We start from the raw sequence: 15,047 nt of genomic DNA, 5'->3' as shown, positions 1-15,047 counted from the left end.
CCCTGATCCTCAACGACCACAACCATTCATAGAATTTTTTAAGCACACCCAATAGAAGGATTTTCAAAAATTTAAAGTATCCATATTTCTTAATATCAATCTACTTACTACAAATTTGATATTCTAATATCCACAATAGTGAGAAGAGATGTTGTATAATCCACCAATCAACAGTTCCAACCCAAGGGCTGAGCCAGAGGCAATGGAAAGAATCATGCTGAAAGCACAAAGATGCGTGCTCAGAAAAAGTGCCTGGTTAGTTAGTGGTTGGTGTTAAGTATTTGAAACAGGCTTTAAAAAATCAGTTACAACAGTAGCAGTTGCATATCATTACTATCACAAAAATACTAACAGGTAAACTTTGTCACCTGTATTCTTGTTTGCCTGTGGGACAAAATGTCATTTCTTACCAGAACTCCTGCTTCAGAGACAAGAAAGTTTCTGAGAAATGTGTGAGTACTGTTAGAATTTCTTAACTATAATTTTATTCAGAAGCAAGTTTATAAATTTCCCATCTGTCAGTTATGGATTTACTGAAACAATATATAATAAAAACTAACAAGTATTGAACTTTATCGATTTTACGCATGATAAAATATGATCTAAAGAAAAAGTAAATATGTTTTTAGCAATTAAGATATTTCATATGCCATTATGAAATGCCTAAAATGCCCTGGCCACCACAGTCAGCTAAAACAAGAGATTCATGGAATACTTTAAAACACTGAAAAGTTCTTTATCATTTACAGTTTACAAAAAAAAAAATAATCCAAGGCTTTCACTTACTGAGTGTCTTACTGGTTGGGCCATTATAGAAATAGAATTTCAGTAACTGTGGGGACTGCATTTCTTCAGTGTAAGAAGAAAGATCATTCACATTTGCTGCCTGTGAAATTTTCTAATGAGATCTGGACTGCTTCAAAGCTGGTGGAAAGAAAAAGTCACACACTACTCAGTTTTGTGTGACAGCTAAAAGACTTCAAGGCATGAGCTAAAAAGCATTCCCTAAGGTAACACAGACGCCACAGTTTCTAGAAGACTGTTAGGAATCTGTTACTACTCTTACATATCTGATTGAATTTCTCCTCTTAGAGAAAAGGTCATTGAACCAGGGGGTCACAGAATCCCAGAACTGTAGGGATTGGAAGAGACTTCTGGAGATCATCTCGTTCAGCCTCCCTGCTAAGGTAGGATCACTTACATCAGGTTGTACAGGATCACGTCCAGGTGTGTTTTGAGTCTCTCCAGAGGAGGAGATTCCACAACTTTCACCCTCACAGTGAAGTTTTTCCTCATGTTGAGATTGAATTTCCTGTCTTCCAGTTTGTGCCCATTGCTCCTTGCCCTGTCACTGGGCACCACTGAATAGAGTCTGGCCCCATCCTCTAGACATCCACTCTTTGTAAGTGTTCATCAGACCCCCTTGCAGTCTTCTCCAGCCCAAACATAACCAGCTCTCTCAGCCATTCCTTATACAAAACTTGCTCCACTCCCCTCCTCATCCTCATCGACCTCTGCAGGACTCTCTCCTTGTCTCTCCTGAACTCGAGAGCCCAGAACTGGACACAGAACTCCAGATGTGGCCTCACCTAGGCAGAGCAGAGGGGGAAGGAAACTTCCTTTATCTTGCTGGCCACGCTCTTCTTAATACACCCCAGGTACCAGCAGCCCTCTTGGCCATGAGGGCACACTGCTGGTCAGGCAGAGCTGCTTGTCTACCAGAACTCCCAGGTCATTCTCCACAGTGCTGCTTCCCAGGAAGTCAAGCCCTAACCTGTGCTGGTGCAGATACAATGTAACTTTCCAATATAAAAAGAATGAAATTAAATAGGATGTGTTTGGGGTTTTTTTTGTTGCGTTTTGTTGTTCTTTTGTAAGTTTTGTTTGGTGTTGTTTAGGGTTTTTTTATAAAGAATATAATGGCCTAGAGCCAGTTTCTGTAATATTGTGCTTTCTTTTTCTAAGGAACTTTTCTTTGTATGATTTTTCTGTTCTAGAATGTACAACAGTATCTTGGTAGATCAAGCATTAGTGGGCAGATCTAATTGTAACTTTTGCACTCTGGTGTGTATAGTTTTAAAGAAATTCCTTACAGAACAATATTTTTAAAATAGTTGATCATGATACATTGGGAAAATTCTAAAAATATTGATGTTTCTGATTGAAGCTGTTTTGGCAAGGCAGCCAGAGTGAACGGGGTTATACCATGTTCTCAGAAATACATGAAGTATAATACTAGATGGGAGAAATGCAAATGCATGCTCATCAAAGCAGGTTGAAACATGTTTTGTTATTAAACACATTCAAATTGTCTTTAAACACAATTATTTTCCCTGTCATTAATCCTAACAAATATGACCTGGTTTATTACTGTTATCAACTTAATTTGCCAATGTTCTGTTCACATCCAGAAAAAAACCTAAAACAAACAACAAAACAAAAACCAAACATACCAGTAACTATTAAAATAATTTTGTTAGGATACAAACTGTTGAAACCAAATTTTCAGGTAAAGGCTTGAACACAATCAACCACTTTTGAGAGGACATATTGCTGGTGTCTTTGGGTATGATTAACTGTCCACTAGTGTGAAAAACCCAAATTACTTATTGCCACATTTTCCTATTAGAAATATTCTGCAGCTCATTTAGACAAGTGATCCTGAGGAAGCTACATCCAACTTGATAACTACCCATCATTTTAATGGTGTCTAGACTGGAAACTTTTTATTCTAAATTTCTCAGTCTGATTTTCTGTAAAGGACCCCCTATGTATTTTTCCAATGTTTAGTCCAGTGACAAACAGGCTCTTCTTTGAATCATTTACATGGGCTGACCATGTGCAAGCTCTGATGTCAGGGGGATGCTGCACGTATGAATCAGGAGTGTCACTGTGACATTATGCGCAATTCCATTGGTTCTGTGATGAGAAAATAAATGGAATTCTAACACCCCATGTCTCTGGGCATAACACTAAAAAAACCCCACATATAAGGTACCTGTTTGTGTCTTGGAAAGCGCTGGCTAGCCAAGCAATAGGCCTGTGTTACCCTTCCTATCAGAGAGTTGGAACACGATGCAATTAGGTAACTGTTTTCATGCAGTCATTTCATTCAGAACCAACTCAAACTTCACCTCTCTTCTCCCTTCCCTTCCTTTCTCCTGTCAGGTTCTGCTTTGCAAAGTGTGAATGTCCTGTGTGCTATTCATTCTGTTCCTATTTATTTTCTTAGAAGCACCATGAGAACTCTAACTCCCAGACTTCTTACCCATGTCTACAGACACCTTAGTACCAATGCAGTTGTAGAAGAGTTATCACACAACCTTACATCAACATTTTAATAAATGTTACATTTCTTATCATAACCATCGAATTTAGCCTGATTTGTGTATGCCTATTGGCATGTACTCACAGCATTTCCTGATTCCTTTACGTATTTCTGCAACTAGGCCCTAAGGTTGCCAGTTAACATTATGCTGCAGGAGAGATGCAAGCCCCCACTGAACTGAATGCCAGCTGACAGCCTTAGTTACACAATTAAACTGGGGCTGAGTCAAAGGCAGTGGTAGGATAGCTGCCAGTTATTCTACAACCTTTCCATAAGAGGGATTAAATTTGCCTTGGCTTCCAGTTAACTTACTGTTCAGGCAGACAGATTTCTTCTTTCATCAGGATGACAGTGAGTTTGCATTTACCCAGAAAAAAACGCATCAGATAGACCACTGCACCAGGAGAACTAATGCAATATAACTATAGAGATGGCTTCACCATCAAAAAGCCTTTAGTTCACCTTCTGTAAGCTTGCATTATGGCACAGAGCAGAAACAAATTGGGTTTTGTCTACCTTTACTATTTGTCAAAGGGTCTCTCTGTTCTATCATACTCAGACAGACTTTGTTTCCTTCTATAGGAATTTGTCGTCTTACAGTTTTCATGAGCATCATAATTTTTTACATCTTGCTGGCTTACCAGGAAAAAAAAACAAACAACAAACAAAACAGCAAACAAACAACCCCCCCACACACACTACTAGACTGACATTTAGACAAACAGCAATTTATCACTGTTTGTGGGGAGAAATGGGATGATTTGGACCAGCTACGAATCCACGCTCCATTAGCCAATGTATTGAGTATAGAAGAATTCAAGGTCAGCTCAATCCTGCCCCCCTTTTGGTGACAGCAATTAAACAGAACTTGGTCTGTTCACAGCATTTACAAGTCATTCTTTCGGTACAGATCCTCAGAGCACACTGATTAAAGTGAAAAGCTGTACTGTGAACTTGTGAAATAAAAGCATGGAAGTTCTAGAAACACAGAAAGTCCAGTGAATGTATTTGTCTATCACAATTCAGATTTTGCATACACTTCATGGTTATTGGGGAATATCCTCACAGCAAGATTTCTAAGCACTGTAACTAATCCATGTATATTCAAGGTTGTGACATTTTATAAGACAGCTGAACTTTTAAGTCGGCTTTCAGGGGAGTTTTGTTCAGATCCCAGAATAGTTGTCCATTTGCAATTCCTGCATTGCTGCCACAATCAAATTTCACACGTCACCTACTGCTTTTCACAATTAATCTCTAACACAGGAAAGCATTAGTAGTGATTTGGGGTGCTTTATTAAAAATAACCAGCTACTGAACAGAATCTTAATTTTTAATAGTTTTTGTAAAGAGTTTACAAAAAAATTACTAGTTTAAGTGAGTATAACTGGCTGCTCTTGATCACTATAATTTAGAGCAGATATCTAGCTAACCTTGATGAAGTGTGAAGACTCTACCAGTGAATATGAAGTATATGAAGATGCCTGTAGTTGCAGGGCAATGGTTTGGGTACTCCACTGGTACAAATCGGAGAACACAGTTTCAAGGCTTCCTTGCAGGCATTTTTAAGACTAGGAAGCTGGTTAAGATACTGGTTTGATGGAAAAGAATCAGCATGATTTCATTTAGAAGACAGAAAAAGCAATTTACCTGAAGAAGGTGACAAAGAACTGCACCAGATCCATGATAGTATTGTGCTGTGAGAAGGCAATCTGCAAGTAAAATAGAAGTAAATTACAATTTCAGAATCAACAGCTTTTTAGGCTAGGGCTTTATGGCACCATGGATGATCGTTTTCTATATGGTAAACACACGTGTGTGAACAGACAAGTGACATGGGCAACTAATTTGCTCATGTCTTTGCCTGTGTCAAAGCACAAACAATGGAATACAGTCATTGTACTGGAGTAAAGTTAGTAGCTATCCACACAAAGCTTGCTTGAAATGAAAACAACATGCAAAATATTAAGAAATCATACTGATACAAAGTGTCTTCTTTATATCAACTGTTTTAACTATTACCATTTTCCATTTTAATAACAACACTGAGACAAGGCTTTAGAAATGACACAAAACATCTTGTGCTTAAAATTAATACATTTGAAATATTTTAATTGCATCATATTAAAACTAATGCATATCTTAATTTAAAAAAACCCAACAAACCACCACAACATATAAATCTGGTGAATAATAAAACAAACTGCTTCAAAGCAAATTCCTTTAAAAACAAAGTAAGAAATACTCTTTTAGATTACATTTTTACAGCCTCACAAGAACATGCATTAGTTCAAATCCTGGCTGTAATTTTTCACAAAGACTTAATAATTATCTCTCAGACAGCACATACACGCAGACGGACATTCACACTTGCACGCAATAGAGCCTAAAATTATTGTTATAATTACTTTTTGCTAATGTTAAGAACAGTACTTAGTATTTAAGCTGTATCTACAAATATCCTGAAGTCCCTGTCTTGTTCGGTTTTTCACAGTGTATAATTACCAAAATGAACATAAACAGAATCTTCTACTCTGAATTGCACAAAGTGTTTATCTAAGTATATTCCCAGCTTCTTCAAATAATTGCTGTTTTTAGAGATCTTTGTACATTTAAGATCTGATCTTGACTAGTAATTATGCCAAATGACTCTGATTCCCTTTCACAGCGGACTTGTGAACTTTTGAAATGATAACTCATGGTAGTCAATAATTATTTTTTGTTTTTAATTTTTAATTGTAGGGCAAAGGTATAACATAAGCATCAGTATTATACTGGTGTTATTGTGCCTTCTACTAGCTAAACACATTTCCAAGTCTAAGGAACAGCATGTAAAATTCCCGAAATAAGCATCAGGGCCACCATCATGCAAACACATCTCTCAAATATATTTTCTCCTTTCTCTTCACTAGTAATGCACAATTGCAAGCAACGCAAACAAGTCTAGGAGCTCTGGAGTTCTCTACAGAAAGCAGATATTTCAAATTTCTCGACCCAAATTATCAGGAAAGACACCAAATAAATTAATCAAAATACGACCTAGTGAACTAAACTCCTTGACTGCAATCACTGCTCTCCTCTCTAGAGAGGAAATCTAAATGTGCCTAGCCTAAAGTAGATTTCAGGGCAAAACATGCATTCTGGCCTGGGAGCCTGTGGATAAACAAGAAGCTGAAGGCCACGGGGGAAGTAGATGACAGGAAGAACGCTACATTTGTCCAAAATAAGCAGAAATTTTAAATTCTCAGAAACTTTAACTTAGACTACTGTCATGATGAATACTCTATCAAAATAAAGATAGATTAGGGAGTAAAACTATGAAGAAGAGAAGTTACATAGCAGATAAAATAGCCAAAATATCTGTTAATGCCAAGTTAACCTTTATTTACAATCACAGACTCCTAAAATGGTTTGGGTTGGAAGGGACTTTAAAGCCCACCCAGTCCAAGCCCGCTGCCATGGGCAGGGACACCCTTTACTAGTCCAGGTTGCCCAAAATCCCATCCGATCTGGCACTGAACAGAGGGGGCATCCACAGCTCCTCTGAGCAACACAGAAAAGATAAAGCCGGAGAAAATATCTGAAGATTTCTTTTGGTCCAGAATAAAATGCATCCCAAGCACACCCAAATGTTCCAGAACACTTTGTATCAGAACCAAAAGTTTTCTATATTAAATCTTTATGTTAAATGCAGGCTGGATTCCCTTCAATTTTTATTTGGTATATTTAGTATCATATTTCAGGAGATGAACCAACGCAAAGAGAAAAAAAAAAAACATTCCCATTTCAGTAGAATTCACTTTTTGTGACCTACTAAAGAGCTGTTCATTGAAGGAGCATTTGTATTTTGTATTACTTCAGCTATTTTCATTCAAGTTGTCAGCAATCATTAACAGCATCTGTTAGTCCAGAAACAACTACAGTCAAGGGGAAGTCCAGCAATCACAAGCTGCAATCTGACTGCAATCATATCAGGAAGGTTTTATATTAAGTTTTTCAAAGAAACTGTACTGCCTTTATTTGTCTTCTTGAACACACAGCAAATACAAAGCAGGCAGATTTACAACAGTTTAATGGTTTTTATATGCCTACTGGTGATTAAATAAGATTTGTATATCAAGATGGGTTAGATTGCTTTTGCACAAAAACAGACACAAAAGAATGAGTTTACATTCTCCACGTTCTACTCACTAAATCATCTACTTAAGGCAGTTGTGATGTCCTTTTGCTGGAGTTCACATTGGCAAACCTATGAAAGCACTTCTGACTGTAAAACTTGTTTGATTGTATGGGATATTCTTGAAGGTACCCATACTTTAGAGGAAAACCACAGAGAAATATAAAGTTCCATCACAGAAATAATTTCAGATTTTAATCAAGCATTATCTTCTAATGATTGCATTAGAGTTCATGTTTAAAAGATGAATTACAGTATTTTCTGAAGAAACAGTACCATGTATCTTAGACTAATTTTAACATAGAATGAAGGAACAAGTAAATGCCGTGAATCCAAGCCTGACAAAAATAACCATAACTCAGTAATAATTTTCCTGGGATTTTCAACTAGATATGACTTTTATTGTCTTCTTTTATTGTGTTTATATAGACAAGGAAAATTCTTTCAATCCCAGGTTTTTACTTTGGATTTACTGGACATTGGTATCTTTATTCATTTGTATCATGCCTAAGTAACCTTCAGTTTAACCAAAATGTCTAATAAGCCTATGGATCCCACAAATATTATCTCTATCTTCTCTTACAAATGAAAATCAAGATAACTATAATCTCTGCAATTTCCTACGGAACAGAATTACCGAGTGCCATGTGGAAAATAATTTTCTATGGTAAAGCATTGCTTCCAAAGTGAACACAGGACTTCAGCATTAAACTTTCCTTAGAAGAGGAACATTAAGACCTCTGCTTTACACAGCTTAACATTGAAAAATGGAAGTGGGATTGCTCCTAGTACTATAAAGCACTACTTGAAATACAATTTCAGGTGGAGCTGTTAATTGTTTCATTCACCAGCAACAGATTTCTAAAAGTCAAGTTAGGACTGCCATCCATATCTGCAGCTACAGATACAGCTAAAAATGGAGATATGTTTCAGCAACTGTCTATGATACAAGCTTCTCTTCGAAGGCAAGCTTATAGACAGCTATCTGTCATGAATGCTATCAAACAGTTTTCTCACCTTCACAGAAACTTCTTATCGACTGCAACAGTTCATTTCCCTGTTTGGTTAGCATTAAAAGGTTTCAGTGGGTTTATGATCTAATACTGTTAGTGGCAAACTGTTGCTTTCCAACATGAATAAAACTACAAAATGAATGCTTGTACTTCTTAAACACTCTGCTGAACCTGTCAACTCATCCAAACCTGTAACCCAACCAAAAAGGAAACATATTCTGAGAGCTTTCAGGTACGCAACAAAATATTTAGTCTGATTTCCTAACATTCCTCCATTTTATTTTCCTTAGAAATTGGTTACAGTACTAGAACATCCCTTGAATGCAACCAATGCCATTCGATATGTAACTGACCTAAAGCTCTCTCATTTACTGCTAGAAAAAGTACTGGCAGATGATTATTAGATTATCAAGATATAATAATTTTTTTGAAACAAAAACATTACAGGACGTAGAAATCCCAAGCATGTACTCCAGTACAGCAAAGTCTACTCTCAACACCCTGTTTTCAGAAAAACCTAGAAGTTTTTTGAGCTTTGTGTGCATTAAAAACAAAAAAAAAAAAAAAAAAAAAGAAAAGAAAAAAAAAGGGAGAGATGCTCCACCAAGAATGCTGTCATATGATCAGAGGATTTCTACCTTGAGCAATGTGACAAAAGATGAATTTTTGTGGTCTAGTTTGGAACAAGAAAGAGTCGCATTCATCAATATTTTTATTCCCACAAGATAAAAATGTGTCAAGATCTTGAGCATACAAGCTCCTCTTGATACCCAGAATAGAGGACTGAAAACAAACAACAAAAAAAATGGGAATATTGCCTATTTTATTAGATTAGACCAGGTATCTTTCTTGTGTGGACCAGAGGGAATATGTGAGGGAGGAAGAAGCATTGACAAGGTAAGGAAGTTGGAATGAAAAAGAGAGATTGATAGTTTATAACCTGTGAAACACAAAGAGAGAAGCATGTGCAAGGAAACTATAACGTGCCATAAAGCTGATAGTCCTACTAAAGCCAAAGCTTTGTGCATCCTAGTCTCAGGTTCATCTCATGAAGGAGTTGTGAGGAAGAGGTAAGAACCACAGTGACTCTTTTATGAAAAATGCTCTATAATTAAACTCTGATATGAACTTCCGTATACAAAAACCCATCTTGCCTTATTGACTTTAGGAATAGTTTTATCAGAGGTGCTTTTTCTACCAGCATTTCTGCCTATATTGTTATCTGGATGAAGTAAAATATTTAAAAATTATTTTTCACATACAATCTTAGAGTGCACTACATTTGTATTCTATTAGATCAAAATAATACCAATATACAGAATTGACAGATTGTGAAATCCACAGTCATAAAAACTCAAAGGCAGAATGAAAAGATTCCAAAGCAAAACACATTTTATACATATGTATGTGTGTGTATATATATATATATGTTTGTTTATCTATATGTATGTTGCTGCTTGTAGTCTTAAAAGATAGCTACATGATGAAAAATCTCATGAGCAATAAATAAACTATTGTGAGTGCTCCAACAGGCATTACTGGCATCACTCTATTTTTTCTCTACCATGTCCAGACCTTTAAAAATATATTTAAAAAACCCCAACAATGCAAGAAAACAAAACCTACCCACAAAACCCTAAGTAAGCACTTAAGATCATTAATTACATCACGTGACCTAATTGGAAAACAACGCATTGTGACTGCTGACAGTTCTTTTATAGCAATTGAGCCAACTATCCAGCAGGATATGACAGAGAGCACTGTATACACAGGTGTACTGCAACCAACAGTTCGGTGATTGGTATTTCTTATTTCAATGCTTTGATGCAGAAATGCAATTTACACTGAATAACGATGGATGAGATAGGTCTGTTGAAATAGGAGCAACTTTTGAACACCAGGATTTTTCCAACATTCAAAAGTTAATGCCTGCAGGATCAGATTTATTTTTTTTTCCACTGCTCCAGATACTTCATTTCATGTTCACCTTGACTATCACATGCAGCAATAATACAGTCCTACAGAACAATAGGTCATGATCTGTTCCACCACAAAAATGAGACAATCTTGAAAGGCTAACTTAGGGACATCTTTCATATGGAAATAGTCTGGCCTCAGAATTTTCTGGTTTAATTTGAAAAATGCAAGTGTTGCAAAACTTTGCCTGCAGTTCTAACAAAGCCAATCTAGCAAAAGAAAAATGCAAGACAAGATTAGGCACAACAGGAGTGCACTAAATCAAAATCCACATTTGCAGTAAACACAAACCTAACCTGTGTAATAGTTCATATATTCAAATAATTCACAGATAGTCAAATCAAGTACAGAAAAAGCAATTTTAATCAATTTTCCATTTCATGACGTTACCCACAAATGTAAACTTCTATATGATCAGGTTCTCAGACAATGGGCAAATACTTCCGTTAACGCAATTCTTTCATCTTCCACTGTTAATAAACTAAGACGAGAAACTAAAACAGATACATGGTAAAACTAGGGTAATTATTAGACCTGGAAACATAAAACAATGTCAGACATAACCCAAACCAAACTGCCTGGAGTGCATTGATTATGCATACTTAAACACTACAGAATTATTACTTCCTTCAGTACCATTAAAACTGTAATTGAATTTCTTCTTGGATAAAACTATCATACACTCCCACACTGGTACTATGTGTGTTCTAAAGCAAAAGACATGGCTATTGATGGGACATGAAGACTAACTCACTGTGTTGTCTATTCTCTTTTACACTTTCTGGAGGAACACTTTTTGACTGAGGCAAATTCAGGCTAAAAATATAAAAGCTAAGGAAAATATTTTAGGCACATTTTTGTGTATCACATTTTTATCAGGAAAACGGGAAAGATCAAAGGCTGTTAAAATTTGGAAACAGGACATTGGAGAATTTAGATACATAATAAATATTCACATTTACTATTTGTTGTATGAAGTTTAGACATAAACTGTGAGGAAACGTGACTGCAGAAACCTATAAACTATTTAGAATACATTATGATGTGCTATATTAGTTACTCTGGGTTTTTTTGCTTAAATATACCATAATTATGTGAGGGTTGTTTCAGAGAGGGTAAAAAATGGTAAGTGTTGGAATTGTAATGTGAAGTTTCCAACCCCAGTGGTAGAAAACTGATGTTTTTCCACAGAAACATTTAACATGCAAAGCACAAAATATATTTTCTTTTCCAAACAAAAATTCCAAGAGCTCCAGTTAAGAAAAGGACAAATTTACAAAGAATGAGTCTAAATTACTTCTCTCTAAATAGAAGAAACATTAAATTCTTTCACACAAGGGCTATAAATGCCACACTTTTATTCTATATATTGGCTTTCCTAGAACTTGAAAAAGAAATTTTCAAGAAAATTTATCTGAATTTTGCCATGTGGAACATGTCAAATCTAGTCAAATGTGTGAATCTAGTCAGCTAGTTTATAACAATCAGCAGAGATAGGAAGGAACTTCATAGGTGAGTGACTCTAAAATAGATGGGGGACTCTCATAACGGGGAATGAATTCCCCTATGGAGCTGCCATTTCTCTCTGCTAACAACACAGGGAGTCTATGATTAGTTTAGACTATAGATCTAATGTCAAGCTTTGACTATAAATAACGTTAGGTGAGAGAAATTTCTCCCATAGTTTCTAAGGACTGATTGGGTATTTCTGCAAAATAACATAATGCTAAAATAGGAAAAAGAAATATTTCTTCTTACTGAGATGAAATGATCAGAGAAGAAATACGGACCTAAGTGCCTGCTCACAGAATCCTACTGCTTTCTCCTCCATTGATGCCAGCAAAGACTTTAGTATAATGTTGACAAACATGATGAACAAAACATGATGAAAATTAGTGATAGCATAACTTTTATACTAATAATATAAAGTGAAAGATAACTTAAAGAAAATCTGACTTGGAATCGCAGCCTTCACATCAAGCTTTGATAAACAGTTTACAGAGATTATCTCTGCATGCTGAAGTCCTGTCTCTCATGATGGCATAAACTAGATTATCCAAATACACCCCCCTTTCTTTCTCAAACAATTTAATAATTACAGGATATCATTTCCACTATTCAGACTCATGAGAGGCTGAAAGATAATTTAGGTTTGTATTCAACTGAGATAAATGACATTCTTAAAGAAGGTTTTTACAGCTGATTTTTTTCCTACCTTGCACTTTTCTTATTAAATTCGGTGTGCATACATGGCTATTTCACTCCTTTATTTAATTTGTACTTGTGGACACATAGGAACAAATGCATACCACACAGAGAAATCCTAATTTAATAACCTCCAAGAAGTGGTGAAAATTTGGGGGAGGGTAACTGTTATCTAACAGTTTAATTCAGTATGCAAAATACCTTCATAATTATTTATACAGAAATTATTAAGAAATTGAAATATTAAGTATTAAAGTCAATGAGAGAATGAAAGAAAATTAAAAGGCATAGACAAAGGATAAATCACATGCCTAAAAATTAACTATAAGAAGAATATGAAAAGTAATTGATGTAAAGACCTGTAGTACTGGAAATTTATTTTTGACATAAATCTTTGCAGGATTGAGTTCTCCTACAAACCAAGCATGAAACAGGAGATTTCTAGACAACATCTTCCAAAACTTTTGTTTGAAAGCCTGGCTAGATAAAATGGATAGACAGGAAAATGAAATACAGAAGTGAAGGGAATGGACTCAGGGAATTCGTCAGACAGAGTTGAATGACTAAATTCTACTACAAAGAGTGGAGCACCTCCTCTACAAAGAGAGGCTGGGAGAGCTGGGCTTGTGCAGCCTGGAGAAGAGAAGCATGCGGGGGGTCCTCATTGCAGCCTTCCAGTCCCTGAAGGGAGCAGAGAAACAGGAGGGGATTCAACTTTTTGAAAGGGTAGACAATGGCAGGACAAGGGGGAATGGATTAAAACTAAAGGAAAGAAGGTTTAGATTAGATATTAGGGGGAAGTTTTTTACAGAGAGAGTGGTGAAGTGCTGGAACAGACTGCCTAGAGAGGTTGGTGGATGCCCCGTCCCTGGAGGTGTTCAAGGCAAGTTGGATGGGTCCCTGGGCAACCTTGTGTAGTTCCAGGCCTGGAGGTTGGTATCCCTGCCTGTGTCAGGGGGGTTGGAGCTCTACGATCCTTGGGGTACCTTCCAACCCATGACATTCTATGATTCTATGATTACATGATTATATGATTTTCTTCATCAAACTACATTAAGGAAAAGCCATTTCTCTCACTTGCTAGAATCAGATGCCTTCTTATGACCTCTTATGACTTGATGAAGAGTGCTTGACATACCTGTTATGGAGTGTGCTCTTATACATTAGCATCACAGAGTCATAGAAATGTGGACTGTAAGAAACATTGCAAGCACATGTTGTTCAACTTCCCACTCAAAAACAAGGTACCATCAACATCAGATCAGCTCAACAGTCTTTTTCCATGTAAGTTTTTAAAAGCGCCAAGGATGCATATTCCAGTCACTCTGAGAAACTTGTTTCAATGCAGTACTGGCTAACATAATGAAAATTTTTCTAAAGTTCAGTTTGAATCCCCCAAAGTGCAGCTTTTGACCACTGTTTTTGTTTTACCACCTGCTACTACAAAGAACAATTTAGCCTCATCATCTCTGTAACTCCTCTGCAAGTATTTGCAGCCTACTATTACACAAAACAAGATCAAGCTCCACACCTTTCATCGAGCTTCTGTGCTTCAAAACTGTAAAATCTTCATGGTGCTTCTCCTGTTCTCAATAGCCCTTCTGAACTGGGACACCAAAAATTGGACTCTCATTTCACATGCAGCCTTACCAGAGCTGAGTAATGGGGAATAACTTTATCTTAATGAGGTCCCATACTTGGGTATTGCCTGAATTGGACTGGGAGGATACTGTTGGTTAATACTTAAATTGAGATTCAGTAATCCCATCCTCGTTAGGGCTTTGCACTTCTTCTCAGACTTCATAAGGGTTGTCCCAGTCCTCAGTTTTCCTAAGGTCATCCTGAATCCAAGCTCTGTCTGACATATCAAACCCTCTCCCTTCTCAACATCAAGCCATCTACTTTAGTGATCAATAAACCACATTTACCATTGACATGTTTCAAAGAAAGAAGAGATTCTTGATCCTATTCAGACCCTTGATGCAATTATTTTATCATATTTTTTTAGATCTGTAGGAGCTGGTACCAACAACAGTCACACTAAGGAAAAAATGATGACAATTGAACGCTCATCTTCAATCCTTTTAAAAATATTCCATGTTGCTCTAACCTACAGTGCTACCCTTACAATTCATGTTCAAATAATCACGTGTTCAAGTACTTTTTCTGATTCATTCTGATTCAAAAAACAATCTCCATTCTGACAGCATAATTTTTTTCTCGTCAAACATAAATTAGCTCAAGCACAAGCTGGTGATTTTGCATCTAAAGAGTGTGGGAAACTACCCGTATGCTGCATGACAATATCATCTTCATTCTCATCTAGTGTAACATGACCAATGGGCTT

At 36.5% G+C, this 15,047-nt stretch overlaps 1 protein-coding gene across 1 annotated transcript in view; it reads right to left on the bottom strand.

Moving 5' to 3' along the window:
* Window positions 1–15,047, bottom strand: part of ATRNL1 (attractin like 1) — a gene marked incomplete at both ends in the record, with an annotated part of 499,083 nt that overhangs the window by 236,064 nt on the left and 247,972 nt on the right. Inside the window, one exon of the mRNA XM_084265269.1 lies at window positions 4,979–5,040. Within this exon, the coding sequence (XP_084121395.1) occupies window positions 4,979–5,040 (62 nt within the window). The remainder of the gene's footprint in view (window positions 1–4,978; window positions 5,041–15,047) is intronic.

This window comes from Gallinula chloropus, assembly GCF_964237585.1.
Source record: "Gallinula chloropus genome assembly, chromosome: 5".
Classification (NCBI taxonomy): Eukaryota; Metazoa; Chordata; class Aves; order Gruiformes; family Rallidae; genus Gallinula; species Gallinula chloropus.
This window is presented reverse-complemented; position numbering and strand designations above follow the sequence as displayed.